Genomic DNA, 17,201 nt, shown 5'->3' with positions numbered 1-17,201 from the left:
TGCCCAACTTAGTAAGTCAGCAAATTCCTGAGATGAATAAAGAAGAAAAGAGCAAACTTTGTGTATCAACCAGGAAAAAAATCAACAAAATTACAGAGATGAGCTAATGTTTCTCAGTGATAACCCCAGATGTTAATGCTCTATGCTCACCAATCAAAAGATTCAGACTGGCTAATTTGATTAAAACACAAGATCCAAGCATTTGTTACCTGCAACAGGCACACATTCTCAACAAAGGCAGGGGATGGAATATTGTATATCAAGCAAACAGAAATGAAATAAACAAGAGTAGCCATTCTTATGTTTGATAAGAAAGACTTTGAGGCAAAATTAGAAAATTAATTAGAAGAAACTTACTACATATTAATAATAGGCATAGTACATCAAGAAGATTATAAATGTATACATACCAAGAAAAACACTACTTGACGTAAAGATAGAAAGTTTCAAATAAAATTATAATGGATGACTCTGATACTCCACATTCATCAGTAGATATATCATCCAGATAAAAAGTCAACAAAGACATTTTATACTTAAACTATATCATAGATCAAGAGGACTTATCAGAAATCTACAGAATATTTCACCTAAAAGTTACAGAATGCACATTTCTCCCAGCACCCATAGAATGTCTCCAAAATAGACAGATCAACAACGTGGGAAGATACAAAATCAACATACAAAATCAGTAGCTTTTCCATATTCCAATAACAAAAATATTGAGAAATAAATAATGAAAATGAACCCATTCAACAAAGTCTTAAAAGATAATGCAACCAAAAACATTCCATTTTTGCTATCATTTTAATGTGCCTCTTTTTTTCATTTCTGTGATCCACCTGCCTGTCTCAGTCTCATATTCATGTTCTGATATGCATGGAGATATTCTAGTGTGTGGACATAGTTGCTGGTTAAGTTTCCCTGAGGAAAAACAGAGCTTCAGAAATCCTGTCCCTCTCCTGTCATTGTTTTTGAGTGAGACAGTGTAGTTTACATATGTTGTGTGGTGTATGTGCATGAGAGTATGTGGCTGTATCCACTGGTGCAAGTGTACAGAGGCCAGAGAAGAGCATTCAATATTTTCTATCAGTCTCAGCTTTATTTCTCTGAGATAGCATCTCTCTCTGAACCTGAAGCTTTTTTTTAAAATAGGTGACAGCAAACAAGCTCCAGTGATCCTGACATCTCCAACCCTCAACAGTGCTGGGGTTATAGCATCATCCCATCCAAGACCATGATTGGTTTGTCATATGGGTGATGGTATCTGAATTCAGGTCCTCATTGTTGCTCAGGCAGTACTCTTAACCAATAAGCTAACTCATACGCTAATGGCCATTTTGTGATACAGATGCATTAAGTCCAATTTAAAGAATCCTCATTGTCTTTAGAGACTCAACATTGTTCTAAATCCCATTTGTCTCTCTCTTTAGGAGCTCCCATGCCATCCATGTTGGTCTTCTTGATGACATTCCATAAATATCTTCGGCTCTGTCCACTTTGCCTTATTCTTAGATTCACTGATTATTTATCCTGCCTATACAATTCTGCTGTTGAGAGTCCCTCTGGTTAATGCTTCAGTTACAAAATTTTAGCTATATAATTAACGATGTTGTTTCTGTTAGATTCCAGGTCTTCAGAAGACCTCTCCTAGTGTAAAAAGCCTCACAAAACAGGCCATGAGGGCCCCCTTGCAAAACAGGAACTGGCCAGACAGCTACATTTAGAGCTGTCTCAGCACAAAGCTTTTCCCCAGATAATTTTGGAAGATAAACAGGTCCCTGAACCCAGACGCAATGATGTAAGAACTGTCTCAGTTCAAGCTATTTCCCTTGAAACTAAAGATTATTTTTGTCACCTTCCACATTCCCCAACCTCCCATAAGAACTTCCTCAGCAGTCAGAAGGCTGATGGTTGCCTTTCTCTCCCCAGCTGAGCTGCCAGCCACCAGCAATCCTAAGAAATAAGCTTTGCTTTCCTGGAGTCTTCCTATGTTTCCTATGGCTATTCCCTGCCCGGCTTTTATCTAACAGTTTCTACTCATAATTTCTATCTCTTCTTTGATATTATTTGTTAATACATGACACTTCATCTTACTTCTTTGTGCATTATTTCATCTCTCTAAACATACTTAAAGATTTTGTTTTCAGAGTGTCTATTATTTTCAATGTTTGTGTTTCTTCAGAGGTAGTTTCTGCCATTTTTTTCTTCCTTTGCATGAGGTTCCTCCCATATGCTCCTAGTTCTCTTTCTGCCTATACTTTTTTGGTTGAAAATGTATTTAAAACAAATGAAACAAAACAAAAGGGAAAAAAAATAAAATGAAATGGGTAACACCTACTTCTTGAATCTTTGAAGACTGGCTCAGTACTGGGGAACATCTTCAGTAATGAGTTGGTTATACTATGAGCCTATAGGTTCTCTGGTGATCAAGACTTTACTGTCTACATTTCTCAACATGTATTTTCCCCGAGCTTATGTTTTCTGCTATCGTCAGTTAAAAGGAGAGATCCAGGGAGCATGACAGCACTTCATTCAGTTTGTAAGGCACTGTAAAGTTAGGAACTGGGCCAAGGCTAAATGAAAGATAAAATTTTCCACTGGGTGGGAACTGATATTCTTTAATTACATACTATTTGACTGCTATAGATCACTCATTGATATCTGGAGGTCCTACCAATTTATTTTAACCAGCCCCGTTATTGTTTTAATGTTTATATATGGGGGTAATGACCTGAAATTTCCTAGGCTATCATTTTGTTATTATAACTTTTAAAAAATTCTAACTGGGGAAGGAAAATGGAGGGTTAGACAGGGAGAGAGACAGAACATTTTAAATAATGTTTAGCTGGTGTGAAAAAACAGATGGAAATGTATTAGTTCAAAAGCCTACTGAAAATTACACATACAATATCCCTACATCAGTCCATGTGTATAGCTGAAGGCTATATAACAAGAAACAGTGCCAGACAGGATAAACCTCCCTTCAAGTTGTTGGCCAGGGTAGTCCAAGAGACTCCCAAATTACACAGACTATTACCACAGCCCTTGATTATCTCCCAGAACCTGAAGATAAGACCCTAGTGCTGAAGACAGGACATACTTTGGACACAGGACTTGGAGCAACAGAGCTGGAACTGACCTGGAATCCTCCTCCCCAAAGACAAGCTCTCATAGTTTTGGAGGACATTATGCAAGCAGCTGAGAGAGAAAAATCCATCAATGGTCCAACCCCAGTTTTAAGGCCTAATAACCACAACAATGACTGGTACAGAAAATGATACTGGTGCAGTAATGGCACTTTTATCTTGGAGGTAATCAACAGCTACATAACTGGACTTAAATCCCACTCAATGGGAGGAAATTTGTGTGTGATACTTTAAATGTAGCCAAATACACATGGATGGAGAGGTCATAGATCTTAGAGAAAACCCTAAGACAAATGTAATTTCTTACTATATGCTAAATATGTGTCCTTATATTTACAGACAGTAATGCCAATCACCACTCATCAAAGAAGCTTCTTTTGCAAGAGGCAGAGACTATTACAGAGTTTCACAACTGGGCACATACAGAGAATAAGTGTCTGTGGGATGCCCAACCCTGTGACACATCTACAAAGGAACCTCTATACCAAAGGCTTATAGGACATTTTGGAACAAGGGATCGAGAGAATACTAATGCAGCTCTCAACTCTCATCAATTAAGCTCCCTCATGCAACAGAGGACAATGAACACAAAAGACCACAAATGGCCAAAGCATAGAGAATAAGAATCTGCAGACTGTGGGTCCCTCGTGAGGACTCTTATATTAAACTTCACCCACCTAGGACTCAGTGGCCATTGTGGGAGCTGGGGCAAAAAAATTGTAAGAGCTGGGGGCAGGGGGAGGTACATGACCGTATGGAAACAGAGTCTTACAGGCTCCTGAGACCTTGCTCATGTGAACCTACAGAAATGGTGTCAGCATGTACACAACCCATGCAAAGTCAGGCACACAAAAACCCAGCATAGAACTGGGAAAATGGCCAGCAGGCCTCAACCTTAGCCTAAGTACTATTGGCAGCTGATTACTGCTGGGTGAGGGAGAGTTCATATTCTTTAGGAGAGTGACTCTGGATAGGCTGACTAGACTCCAGTGGCTGAACTTGCACTGAGGGACATCTGGGTACATTAACTTGACTCAATAGGCCTTATCATAAATGAAAGAATTCATGAAATCCAGTGAAGGGGGCCTATGGGAGCATGCAGGTGGGGGAGAGGGTATAAAGACGATTAACTTTTATATGAAATACACAAAAATTCAATAAAAAATACAAGAAAATCTTACACTGCTATCAATGAAATGCAAAATATTGCCTGTTTATTGCTAGGGGAAGTGGAAGAATAATTTGCATTTTTCATCTCCCTTTGCTAGACTTGACATATGAAAGGTTAATACATTAACAAACAAGTATAGTATACTCAGATTTTCACTTCACCTATGTCATAACATTCATCCAAGTGAATGGGAGAAAAATGTCATCAGCACCTCTCGCTTCCAACTTGCCAAGTTCAAACCCAAAATAACATGTGGTCACACTCTTGATTCCAAAGAGCAGTGTTTACTCAGTTTGTTTAGCTCACTCCACAGTTCACAAGTGATCAGAGAGGCAGGTTTTATAATAGCTAATATTAGCCAAGCTGAGACTACTACATCATAAACAGACCTAACAAACTCAGGAAATCCCTGCTCCCATTTCATTATTGGTCTATTCCTTATGAGGCCTAAACAGATCTTCATCTCCTGGCCAGTGCCTCCTACACATTTTCCTATCGAATTTTCTACCTTTAATTTTTGTTCTAACAAAGTTCCTTTTTATTTAGCTCCAGCAAGAAGTTCAATGTTCACATTTTCTTTATTACTATCATTAATATATTCCAGTCTTTTTGCATATATTCTTTTAACTCTTCTTCAACTATTAAAAAAATCACATCAGGGCTGGAGAGATGTTTCTGTAATTAAGAGCACTTACTGCTCTTACAGAGGACCTGAGTTCAGTCCCCAGCACCCTCATGGTAGTTAATTCCAATTCTAGGGGATCCAACATCCTCTTCTGGACTCAACAGGCATTGCACAACATAAATATATTCCTGTACACGCAGGTAAAACAGTCACATACACAAAATAAAAATAAATACATTAGAAAAGTCACAACACTGAGAATGTTCACACCTCCAAAATAAGGATAAAGTCCTTGTCCATTTATGCACCCACAGCACTGAGCTTCTTTACCTCGCAATAAGCACACATTGATTTTAGTGCCTAATTCTCCTTTTTGCTGGGCCATGAACTCCACAATGCCAATGAAACAGCCCATGGTACAGAGAGGCTTAATTAAGAAGGAAATGTTTATATTCAGGACTCATAATAAAACAAACAGAAATAAGCACCCTACTTAATTTTTTCTCCGAAAAGACATAGTTCACTATAAAATGATGGTCCAATCAAAATACCTTCTTAATCACAAGTGTTTCTTCCTGTGAATACATTATATCCAGTGAAACTTGGGATATGTACTCCAGCACTATACAGGCTGCTGAGTTTCCACTTTCTTCTCCATAGCTTTCTATAAAACCCCTATGAAGTTCTATCTTAGGGTGACCATGGCCTGCAGTAACTTCTTAAAAATTCCTCCTAAATATAGAACACTTCAGTGGTTGGAGATATGGCTCAGAAGTTAAGAGAGCTCGCTGCTCTTGTTGAGTACCTGTTTGGTTCCTAGCACCGACATACTGTGACTCCAAACCACATGTAACTCTAGTTCCAGGGATTCTTATGCCCTCTTCTGGTCTCAGTGAGCACCTATACTCATCTCATGTGCACACACACACAGATACATTCATATATGTAATTAAACATAAAAAAGAAAAGTTAGAATACTTCAAAAAATTTGTTTTGAGCAGAGATGTTTCAGATTTAACAGAACAAGCACTAAATGAATCATTGAGAGTTCTTTCTTCTCCACAGTGAGTCTTCCGTATCTTTCTAGGAATGTCATACACTTTTTCTGTATGATAGACAGAAATTTTGCTGCCTGCAGTGCTTTGACACCATGAAAGCCATTTGCCATGGAAAATCCAGTTTACAAGTTTTGAAGTTGTGGAAATAGGTTGTTAAACAGTTTCATGTTGGGTAGCTAGAGTGCCGTTTGCAGGCAACAAATCTGTTTATGTTATTGAAATAGAAAAGGGTTGGTGAGGCTGATTTTTGGTGAATTATCCCCAAACCATCCAAGTTTCACTGGATATAATGTATTCACAGGAAGAAACACCCATGATTAAGAGTTGGGTTTAATTGGTGATAGCCACAATTGGTGATAGTAGTATATTTCAACCATGAAACCTTATAACCATTTTTCATGCTTTGGAGATTACTATGTACTGATAATTACTGAGGTAAAACCTTAAGTTCCTGTCTCTAGACAAAGTTACCTGAGTTTCTACCTTTTTGTAACTAGAAAGACAATGTGTAGAGTAAATTTGGTTAGACTGAAAGATGATCTGATTATTTCTAACAAAAGATAACAATTTTAAAAAGCATGCAAGTGGGGGCTGGAGAGATGGCTCAGTGGTTAAGAACACTGGTTGTTCTTGCAGAAGACCCGGGTTTGAATCCCAGCACCCACATGGCAGCTAACAACTGTCCATAACTCCAGTCCCAGGGGATCCGACAGCCTCTTTTGACCTCTACTGGCACTGCATGACACGGGTGCACTTATCTACATGCAGGTAATACATACAGACACATAAAATTAAAAAAAAATAAATAAATTCAAAAAAGCATGCAAGAATCACAACGCCTTATCCTTTTCCCCTACCTGAGACTATGCCAAGATAGACAGCTACTGGGCACTGGCAAACAGGTGAAGCAAAGCATATTGTAGTGCCTAGAAGCTGTCTCTCAGACCAAGTCTCTGCCACTCCTGGTCTGTAGTCTGAAGCAGCATGGAAACACTTTTCCAGATCAGAGTCACATGGCATCTAAGCTAGAGGCTGGGACTGCTTGCAAATGTGTGCTTCCATGTCCCATTCCTAAGAAAACTCAAAGGAGAGACCCCTGTGACCACCTCCTGTGGAAGGAGATATGTGCCAGGGAAAAGAGTATGTGTTAATATGTCATCATCACATCTCAGAAGAATTAGAGAATATTGTTTCCTCAGTGGAAAACATGTAACTTGTTAAAACAGAGAATCCAGCGTGGTCTTGGAAAAATACCTCTCAGGGCTAGAGAGGTGGAGAGATGGCTCATCAGTTAAGAGTACAAGCAGTTCTTGCAGAGGGCCTGGATTCAGTTCCCAGCACCCACATGGTAGCTAACAATTGTCCATAAGTCCATAACTCTAGTTCCAGGGGATACCCTCCAATACCCTCTTCTGGACTCCACAGGTATTACATACATGGGTGGACTTACATACATACAGGCAAAACATTCATATACATAAAATAAAGATATATATATGTATATATAATATATATATAAAGGAAAAAAGTGTATCTCAATCACCACCCTGTCTAGAAATGGAGGATTCATATAGCAAGAGATCACATGTAGCAGCTTGCCAATATTTTCTGTTATATTCACCCTGATTTTTCCATTGGTATGCTCGCACAGCAGTAAAAACAACACTGTCTTCAGTGGTTACAGACAGATGTTACCTTGTGAGGAAGTCCTGCATGACTGTCCCATAGCATCGAGGTGGCTGTGCTGAGGTCCAGGTGAGGGCACTATGCTGTTCTGATAACAGTCAATGGTACTTTCACATTTCTGTGATGAATTAACAGTTCACTCATTTCTCCTTTCTTATTTCATAAATCTTCAACTGGCTTATGGGAATAAATTTTCTTGAAGCATCATATGTTACTCAATATTTACATATTTCTATTTAAATTTTTTTAAATTTTATGTATATGAGTGTATTGCCTGCATGTACGTAAATGCGCTCATGTTGTACAATGCTCGCAGAAGTCAGAAGAGGGCATCAGATCTCCTGGAACTAAGTCACAGACCACCATTAGCTGTCACGTGGGTGCTGGAAACCCAGGTCCTCCTGCAAGAGCAGCCAGTGCTTTTAACCACTGTGCCATGTCTCTATTCCCCATATTTTTATTTCTGCTATATCAGTTAAAAATATTTTTTAAAAAACTAAAGAGGTAAAAATTAACTCTGTTTCATTGCTATTCAAAATGAGTCTTCTTTTTATGATTCCTAAGTGATTATGCATATCAAAGATTTCCAACTCTGTATCCTACCTAATAAATCCACTTTTCTTTTCTTTTTGTCATTAATTCCAATTGTTCCTGAAATTCAGCAATGATTGTTTCTTCTTTCACAGGAGGAATATCCTGCTACCTACTGGATCCCAGTATAACATACATATATATTCCCCCATGCATCTGATAACATCAGTGGAAGTGTCTTTACAAGATAATAGCCTTTTAAATCTCACCCATGAATTCTGTGCTTTCTTATATACTTTTAAACACATTCCTAATTCAGAAAATAGTAAAAACCTAGTTGACCTTCAAAGTAAAGTGAAACTGCCTAGATAATGTTGCTTTGCAACTACACAGTATAAAACCATACATCCAAATATAATAACATGCAGCTAATTAATCTTTTAGTTTGGTCGATATTGATTTACTTTTATAAATAATTTAGTAACATTTCCCATAGCATTGACTTCTATTGTTTGATAATAGATAATCAGTACTGATCCTTTTTCTTTTTTAAAATCTATGTCCTTTGTTAAGCATAGTGGTACCTGCTTATAATCTCAGAATTTGGTATGCTGAACAAGGAAGATTGTCACAAATTTGAGGCCAGATACATAATGAGTTGAAGGGCCACTTTGTGAGATTGTCATAAAATCTATGTCTCAGATATATACATATATATGCCCTTCATGCTTCACTAATTGAATTAATGGGTCTACTTTTAAAAGAAATAAAAGTCCATGATGCATTAACTCAACGATAACTTCATTAATGCATTAAAAAAAAACCTGCATGTAAGGGACTGGAGAGATGGCTCAGAGGCTAAGAGTACTTGCTGCTCTTGGGTCAATTCCCAGCACCCACATGGCAGCTAACAACCCTCTGTAACTCCAGGTCCAGGAGTTCTGGCAGCCTCATCTGAGCTCCATGGGCATTGCACAACATGGATGGACTCATGTACATGTAGACAATACACTCATATATATAAAAAATAATAAGTGAAATATTTTAAAATCATATATAAGGCTGGAGTTTCTTACTCACTTCCCCATGTCTACATTGGGATTTTGTTATGAAAATTGCAAAAAAATCAATCTAAAAATCATATATAATCAGTAACATGGAAGAATAGAGGTAATGAATGAGATAATTGGGTCACTAAATGACTCTCTCTCATTTAGCAGGGAGAATATGTCAGCACTCCCAACTGTAGGTAAAGAGGTTCAAATGGAAGTAAGTGGGTAGAATTTTGAGGCAAAATGGGGTAATGGAGTATGCCTCCAATCTTAGCATTCAGAAAGTTGAGGCAGAATTGCTATAAGTAATCTAAAACAGAATAGTGGGGAAGAAACAGAAATAGGAGTGCTTTTATTTATTAAGGCAGATCAATTGAGTATGGCACAGTTAAATATGAGGACGTAGGGAGAAAATATCTATACTGAAATACAAATCTGGGAATCAACTGTGTAAGGATTTTATGTTAAACAGTGATTAAGTCATAAAGGAATTGACATTCTCAAAAAACAAAGCGAAGAAAAGAACACAAAATCAGGAACTTCTAAAAGAAGAGGAAAGATAGAGCTGTGGAAGTCAACTCATCTCAAGGAGGACTCACCAAAACCTCGGGGCCCAGATCACATGTTAGTTGAAAAAACCGCCTCACTGAGGTTTTATTCTTTCAGTTCAGAGCAGCTGACTGAAATACCCCAATCTCTGCAAAAGCAAATTACACTATTTGTCTAACACACTGTCAAGGCCATTAAATAGAGTTAAGTTTATAAATAGTAAATTTCATAATTTGTGTTAATATTCTACAATCACATTTGAAGATGACCCAAGGTTATGCAAAATATTCAGATCACTCATTCTGTACAAATACGACTTAAGCTATCTTATTGAAGCTTATTTTCATATCATGAATACAACCAAGTCATTTATTCAGTCATCATCCATTGAGAAAGGCATCCTAATTTGGACCTCTTGTCCCTTGGTAAGCAGAAAGACTGACTTAATCATAAAAAATTCCCCAGAATTTTCTTCAGTGCTGCTTTCCCTTCCTTGTTCCTCAAAGTATAAATCAGAGGGTTCAGCATAGGTGTTACCACAGTATAGAAGAGGGAAACAAACTTTCCCTGGTCCTTATATCGACTCTTGGCTGGCTGCAGGTACATGAAGATGATGGTCCCATAGAAGATGATGACCACCATGAGGTGAGAGGAACAAGTCCCAAAGGCTTTTTGTCTTCCCACAGCTGACTTGATCCTAAGAACTGCCTGGGTAATGTAGCCATAAGAGCCTAGAATGAGTGAGACAGGCAGCACCAAGAATAAGACACTGGCCACAAAGAGTTCAGCCTGGTTGAAGGTGGTGTCCACACAAGCCAGCTTGAGGAGCACAGGGACCTCGCAAAAGAAATGATCCACATGGCGATATCCACAGAAGGGCAGCTGCAGAGTGAGAGTGGACTGGACGAGAGTGGTGGCCATCCCACTGAGCCATGCCACAGATGCCAAGATACTACAAAGTTGAGGATGCATGACAATGGCATAATGGAGAGGATGACAGACAGCAACATAGTGACCATAGGACATCATTGCCAGCAGAACACACTCTGTGGATCCCAAGGCCAAGGAGGCATAGAGCTGAACCACACAACCACCATAAATGATGGACTTATTTGACCCCCCCAAGTTGACAAGAAGCTGAGGGATTAAGCAGAGGTCCAGGAAGGAAAGGTGGGAGAGAAAGAAGTGCATGGGGTGTGAAGCTTAGAGTCTATAAATGACACTACAATGATGGTAGTGTTGCTAAGAATGGTCATGAAGTACAGGAACAAGATGACCCCAAACAGAACCAGCTCTAGCTGAGGATGGTCTGAAAACCCAACCAGAATGAACCCAGGATGGCTGTTACCGGTCCTCCACATTGCCTTTGCTTCAAGTATTCCCTCCTGAGGTAAGTAGTTACATCAAATGGAATTGACAAGAGTTTTATGTCAAACCCTTGGAAGTGATGATGTAGGTTTTGGGAAATACAACTTGGAATATGTAAAGATAAAAGGTTACGATAGAGAACACCATTGAGTGCCATTCTTGATCACTTCACGCTGGGTCTGATAGCCATAGCTTTTCCCTATACCTTGAGGATAAATTAAAAGCCAGAATCAACCAAGGATAAGGTTTCTCCAAATTTTATCAACATTATTTTCACTATTCAAATGTTGGAATTAAATGAGATCTATGAACAGTGTACAAAATAAAGTGCATTCCCAGAATCTAATAAATGGATAGTAAATTAGTAGATATATGATGAAACACATCACAGAGCCCATGACACTGTGTGCACACTCAGTCAATACACAGGAGAATGAGTATCTATAGAGAGAAAGTTTGAGAGTCCTGGGAAATGGTTCTGTCTTGCTTTGAGGGATGAGAAGGGGTTCAGGCCTGAAGAACTGCTTAAGTACAAAAATGAAGACTTATGCTACTGAGCATCTGAGGAAAAAACAAGAAACTAAGTTTGGTAAGCAATTATTGGATATCATGGTTATGCCATACAACATAACAAAGTACTCACAGGTAAATTTGAGTCAACTGTTCTCAAGGATTGTAAGTATCAATAGACATTATTTGGATAGAGGGGTTACAGTTTGGCTTGAATATTCATTCTCAAGTATGTTGTAAAGCAGAACTCAAAACAAAAACAACCTAGTTTGGAATCTATGTATGGAGCTGATACGACAGTAAACAATTGCACAGTCATACATTTGAGAAAGTATAATGCATACATAAAGCAAGAAAGACTGAAGGAGATGAATCAAAGGAACTCTGTTAAGATTTTACTACTAGTGGAGCCTGGGGCCAATTAATGGGAAGAAATCAAAGCAAGTGAAGTTTCACACTGTCTGAAATAAAGAGAGTGAGGGAGGAAAAAAGGTATCCAATGCCCTTGTCCTGCCTCCATGGGCACCCCCACACATGGCATATACTTACATAGACACACAGACACATACACATGGCACACGCATGTAGTCCCAGCACTTGGGAGGCAGAGGCAGGCGGATCTCTGTGAGTTCAAAGCCAGCCTGGTCTCCATAGCAAATCCAGGCCAGCTGCGGCTACAGGGAGACCCTGTCTCAAAAGAGACCCCCCAAAAGTATATATTTATGTTCACACATAAGTGAAAATTAAAAAGTTTTCCATGTTACTTTTCATACTCTATGTAGATATATAGAGATATATTAGATTTTCACATACTGCTCCACTCAGCTATAACACATTGAAAACTATAGTTTCAAGATTCTTAATAGCACTTTGAAGTATTTTATGAACATAGCGAATGGAAAAATATTATTTAACTACATTTTGTTGGCCATATTTCAACTAATAATTTACCAGTATTTACCACTTGCATGCCATGTCCAGGCTTCTACTAGATAGGTATTAGTTACATGAAATAAAAGGATGCTACTTCTCCTGAGAACCTGTTAGCTACCTGTTCATGCTGCACTCATCCTAAGCAAGCACAGGACTATGGTATGTGCTGCCACTCAAGGACTCAAGGGGAGGTTGAATGGCAAGGAAGAGATATTCTCTCAGGTGATCACCAACTCCCCTTGTTCACATTGGGGAATGACTTGAAAATGAGCATCTCCTTATGTCAGTGAGGATGCTGACATCAGCTATTGAGATATACTGCCATGAGCAAGCAAAACCCTATTTTCTATAACTATGTGTGTATCCAAACACTGAGTCATTCAGAGAGCTGAGACCATCTAGTGACCACCAAAAGATACTTGATGGAGTCACCAGATGGCCTGCTAGGCTCTGAGGACACTATCACATAACACCTTCTTAATTGTCTTCATGGTGTGTCTGGTACAATGCTCATTCCTATCTTCACAGATGAGGAAACAGAATAGAGAAGTAACATTCACAAGGAGACTTCAATGGAAGAGCCAGGGTTCAAGTCCAGATACCTACACTTCAATATTCCTTAAACTGTGCAGACCTCCTAGGTTCAGGCTGAAATGGAAGAAATGGACATACTAGTACAACTAGACATCATGGTACCCATTCAAATCATCTCTCTATACATCATTCATTGGTTCAGCTTTCCCCTAAACTATTTATCTTGATGAGAACTGAGAACTGTTCTGTTTTGAGTGATAGTAGTATTTAGTTTCCCAGACTTGCCAGTCCATTGGTAAGGCTTCAGTATGTAAAACAGTAGATGTTCACAATACCTCACTACATACAAGAAGCAGTATTCTCTGAGTGCTATTCCAGGTCCTATTTCAGGTAGATGAATATGATCTGCAGAATAGAGAGGAGCAGAGGTCCAATAGGAAAATACAGACATGGTCAATGGCAGGTAGGTTCTGATAAATATTAGTGACTAACAGTGATGCTGAGAAAGTGGATGCAGACTAAAAATATGACTGTGAAAAAATTAGCAGCTGAAACACATCTGTAAAGCTCCTGGACCTAGAGCTCAGTTGAGATGCTTAGCACAAATGAAGCAAATGGCCAGAGCTGGTTGCACTGTAATATTTCCTAGCTCAGAGGCAGAACAGAGGACTCAATGGGAGAGATGAAGCAGCAGAGTGAGAGAACACTGCCTTCTAAAAGGAAAGGCCCATGTGCCCCATCTAAGAACACTGACTGTCACTAAGTGCATTGGAGCTTTCTGGTTAAACATTATAAAACACTTCAATGTTACTTATGGGAGGAGAAAAAAAAAACCAACCTTCAGGAATCAGGTAGTACACAGAGTGTCAGTGGAAATGTTTCTCTAAGCTTTGGGGTATAGGACCAACTTCTGACCCTTGCTACTTACCCTGATCTTGCAGGAGACAGCCTCAGTACCTTTTTCTTGTGTTAAATGATTCTCCTTTACTCAGAAATGGAATGAAATGCAGAGAAATAATCAAACTGTGAAAAGGCTGGGTTACAAGCTGTTCATTTTATTGTGATGCAAACTTAAGCACTGTCAGAGGATGATCCTCTTTCCACCCTATAATCTTAACTTCTGTGCATCAGTATTAAGGAGGCACTTTAAATACGCAGCATATTGGGCCTACAAAATGAAGGGGAGTACCCTAATTTCCCATAGTTCACCAAAGCACCAGTATTTTGGGTAGCATCTCAGTAGCCAAAGTCTAACAGTCCACTACTATTTCTTTTTCAGAAGTTTATCACCATCACCTTTGCTCTGCTCTGTGGTGACTCTGAGCCAACATAACCTGCGACCAACCTGGTGTACATCCTTCAGAGTTCTACCTCTGTATCCTTCTGTTTCTGGATCTGGAAAAAGGGATGCAAAGATTAAAACACCTCATAGAATGCTCTAAAGAAATACTAAAACCTTTTCTAATTTTTATTTTCTTAATTTAAATTTATTTTTAACATAAAAATTATACATTCTATAGGAAACTATGTTATGTGTTGATGTCATGTGAATACATTGTTAAATGAGGTTAAACGTATCTCATTAAACATTTTATTCATGATAAAATTTAAACTCTTCCATAGGTTTTAAATGTAGACTTCACTATAGTTATCTATATTCACCCTCCTGCATCTGACCACATCAGAACCTCTTGCTTCACTTTACATCAATTTTGTAAAATTGGATCAACCTTCCCCCTTCCTCCTCCCAGTCTCCTCATATCCAGTAATCAACATTCTACATTGTAAAATTGTCTTGTCAACAAACTATGCATTCAAATAAAATTTATTCAGCATTTAAAAATATCTCAGATGACTCTCAATAAGAAAGTTATTTTTATGACTAGATAGCAACTGAATCAGGTGCCTAGGCTCATCTAACTTTTAAATTCCTTATGTCAATATGTTAGCTCAACTAAAAGAATTATAGAAAATTCATTTTAGATTTATCCTTCCAGATAATGAAATACCATGTAAAATTTGAAGAAATATTGGCAATTTGAATACCATGTTGAGAGCAAGTGGTATTTGAGGTGGCACATTCCCAGTAGATAGAGGAGCTTTTCCTCTCTCTGTGTCCCAGCCTAGTCTAATCTGGTTAAGAAGCTGTGGATTTAATTGAGCTAGATGCTCACATGCTCTAGAGAGTCAGAAGGTGGTCCCTAGGGATGTCATGTCCCATAGGAAATACCTGTTAAACAGAAAATGGCCAAAGAGAACAGCACATTGTCATTCCTAAAGTCATTATTTTCACCCTGCAAATCACTCCTTTAGCATAGAAAATTTCCATAGTCACTCCAGAAACACTCAAGAATATATTTCATTGAACACATTTCTAATTTCCTATCTACCCACCCACTGGGCCAGTCAGCCATCTCCCCAACTTGCTGTGTCAATCCTCATCAAAATCTGGTTCCTCCATAGATTTTTCTCAGTCTGTCTTGTGTTCTTACTTCATTACTTGGAAATTTTGTCCAGACTGTCAATCTGAAATGATTTTCTCTAGCTATACCTTCTGTTTTACTATCTAGTACATAAAAACAATTTTTAACTTTTTTTTAGCTTTTGTAATTTCATAAATGGTTCTTAATCAACCAAATTTAGACCCCATCCCCATCCATGCCTCCCTCATTCCCCCATTGCACCTCATGTATTCTGCCATACATGTTAAGTTCTAAAAACAAATTTTAATTACAGTTATTTTTAAATTTTGGCTTGTGATCCTTGACTCTTAACTTTGTAGAAATAGTTGAAAATTATATCTTTAGTATTTAGCTGAGCATTTATCACAAGGAAGAATGTGATAAATATTGTTCAATGAGAAACTTATTTTAGTCCATTCATCTGTAGTGACGCTAGTACTATCAAGCCTTTTTTTGCCCTGAAATATTTTCATATAAATTCTATATAGAGATTTTTACATAAATATATAAATACTTTATATATACTTGTATATATAACAATAACTTGAGCAGGGCATGGCAGATCACACTTGCAATCCCAGCACTCTGGGATCCCAAGAAAAGAGGATTGCTGCAAGCTCAAGGTCACCCTGGACTATATAACAAGATACTGTCTCAAGAAGGGCTTCAGAGATGGCTCAACAGTTAAAAGCACTTGCTGCTCTTGAAGAAGACTGGGGTTTGGTTCTCAGCACTCACATGGTGGCTAACAACAGTCTGTAACTCCAGTTCTGGGGTATCCATCGCCCCTTTCTGGCCTCTGCCAGCATTGCACAACACGGGCGCACTTACATCCAGGAAAAACACTCATACACATAAAATAAAAGCAAACAAAAACTTTTTACAAAAAGAAGGTCCCAAAACACACAAAAAGCAATAATTTGATATACCTCTTTAAAGCAGAGCTTGTGTCTTACTAATCTTTTCAGCTTCTTGGTATCGGTAAACACATGCTAAATGAACTTTACTATTAAACATATAAAATTTACTCAGACATTATGGTACATAAGTTCAATCCATAGTCATTTCTCATGTGCGTATGAGGTGAAATCTATTGTACAAAGTCAATGCAGCTTCATTTTATCATATGACTGTGCAAAGGAAAGAATTAGAGTTTAATCCCATCTCTTCAAGAACAGAAGGATCATCTGAAGGAAGAATGCTTAACCAGTTTTAAGAGAGAAGCAGAAATTATAAATTATAAATATGAGGAAAAGATATAGAGAAAATGTATATAAAAAGAGAATAAAATAGACAAAAATTTTAGAAAGGGAACACATCCAAAGTATCAGGATCAGAATTCAGCCTCAAGAGCTTCATTTTGTTCCTTTCCCATAAGAAGGAATCTTACTAAGAAATTGAAGCAAAGTAGACTATTTGGAGCTTATTTTAATGGGATAATGTACATTTCATTTTAAAATTTCATTTAAGTTTATTGTATGTTGTATATGTGTTTGCTTCTGTATGTGTGTGTGTGTGTGTGTGCATGTGTGCATGCATGTGTGTGTGTAAAAAGAAAGTTTTTTTCAAAACT

At 38.1% G+C, this 17,201-nt stretch overlaps 1 protein-coding gene across 1 annotated transcript; it reads right to left on the bottom strand.

Moving 5' to 3' along the window:
* Positions 1 to 10,268: 10,268 nt before the first annotated feature.
* LOC103746941 (olfactory receptor 2G2-like) lies at positions 10,269 to 11,182 on the bottom strand. The gene is given in 2 exon segments (XM_008849222.1): positions 10,269 to 11,017; positions 11,020 to 11,182. Coding segments are annotated over 2 exon segments (912 nt in total).
* Between the last annotated feature and the right edge of the window lie 6,019 nt (positions 11,183 to 17,201).

The sequence above is a fragment of the Nannospalax galili genome, unplaced genomic scaffold, assembly GCF_000622305.1.
Source record: "Nannospalax galili isolate Female #2095 unplaced genomic scaffold, S.galili_v1.0 scaffold4025, whole genome shotgun sequence".
Classification (NCBI taxonomy): Eukaryota; Metazoa; Chordata; class Mammalia; order Rodentia; family Spalacidae; genus Nannospalax; species Nannospalax galili.
The sequence above is the reverse complement of the archived record's forward strand: the minus strand, read 5'-3'. Positions and strand labels throughout refer to the sequence as shown.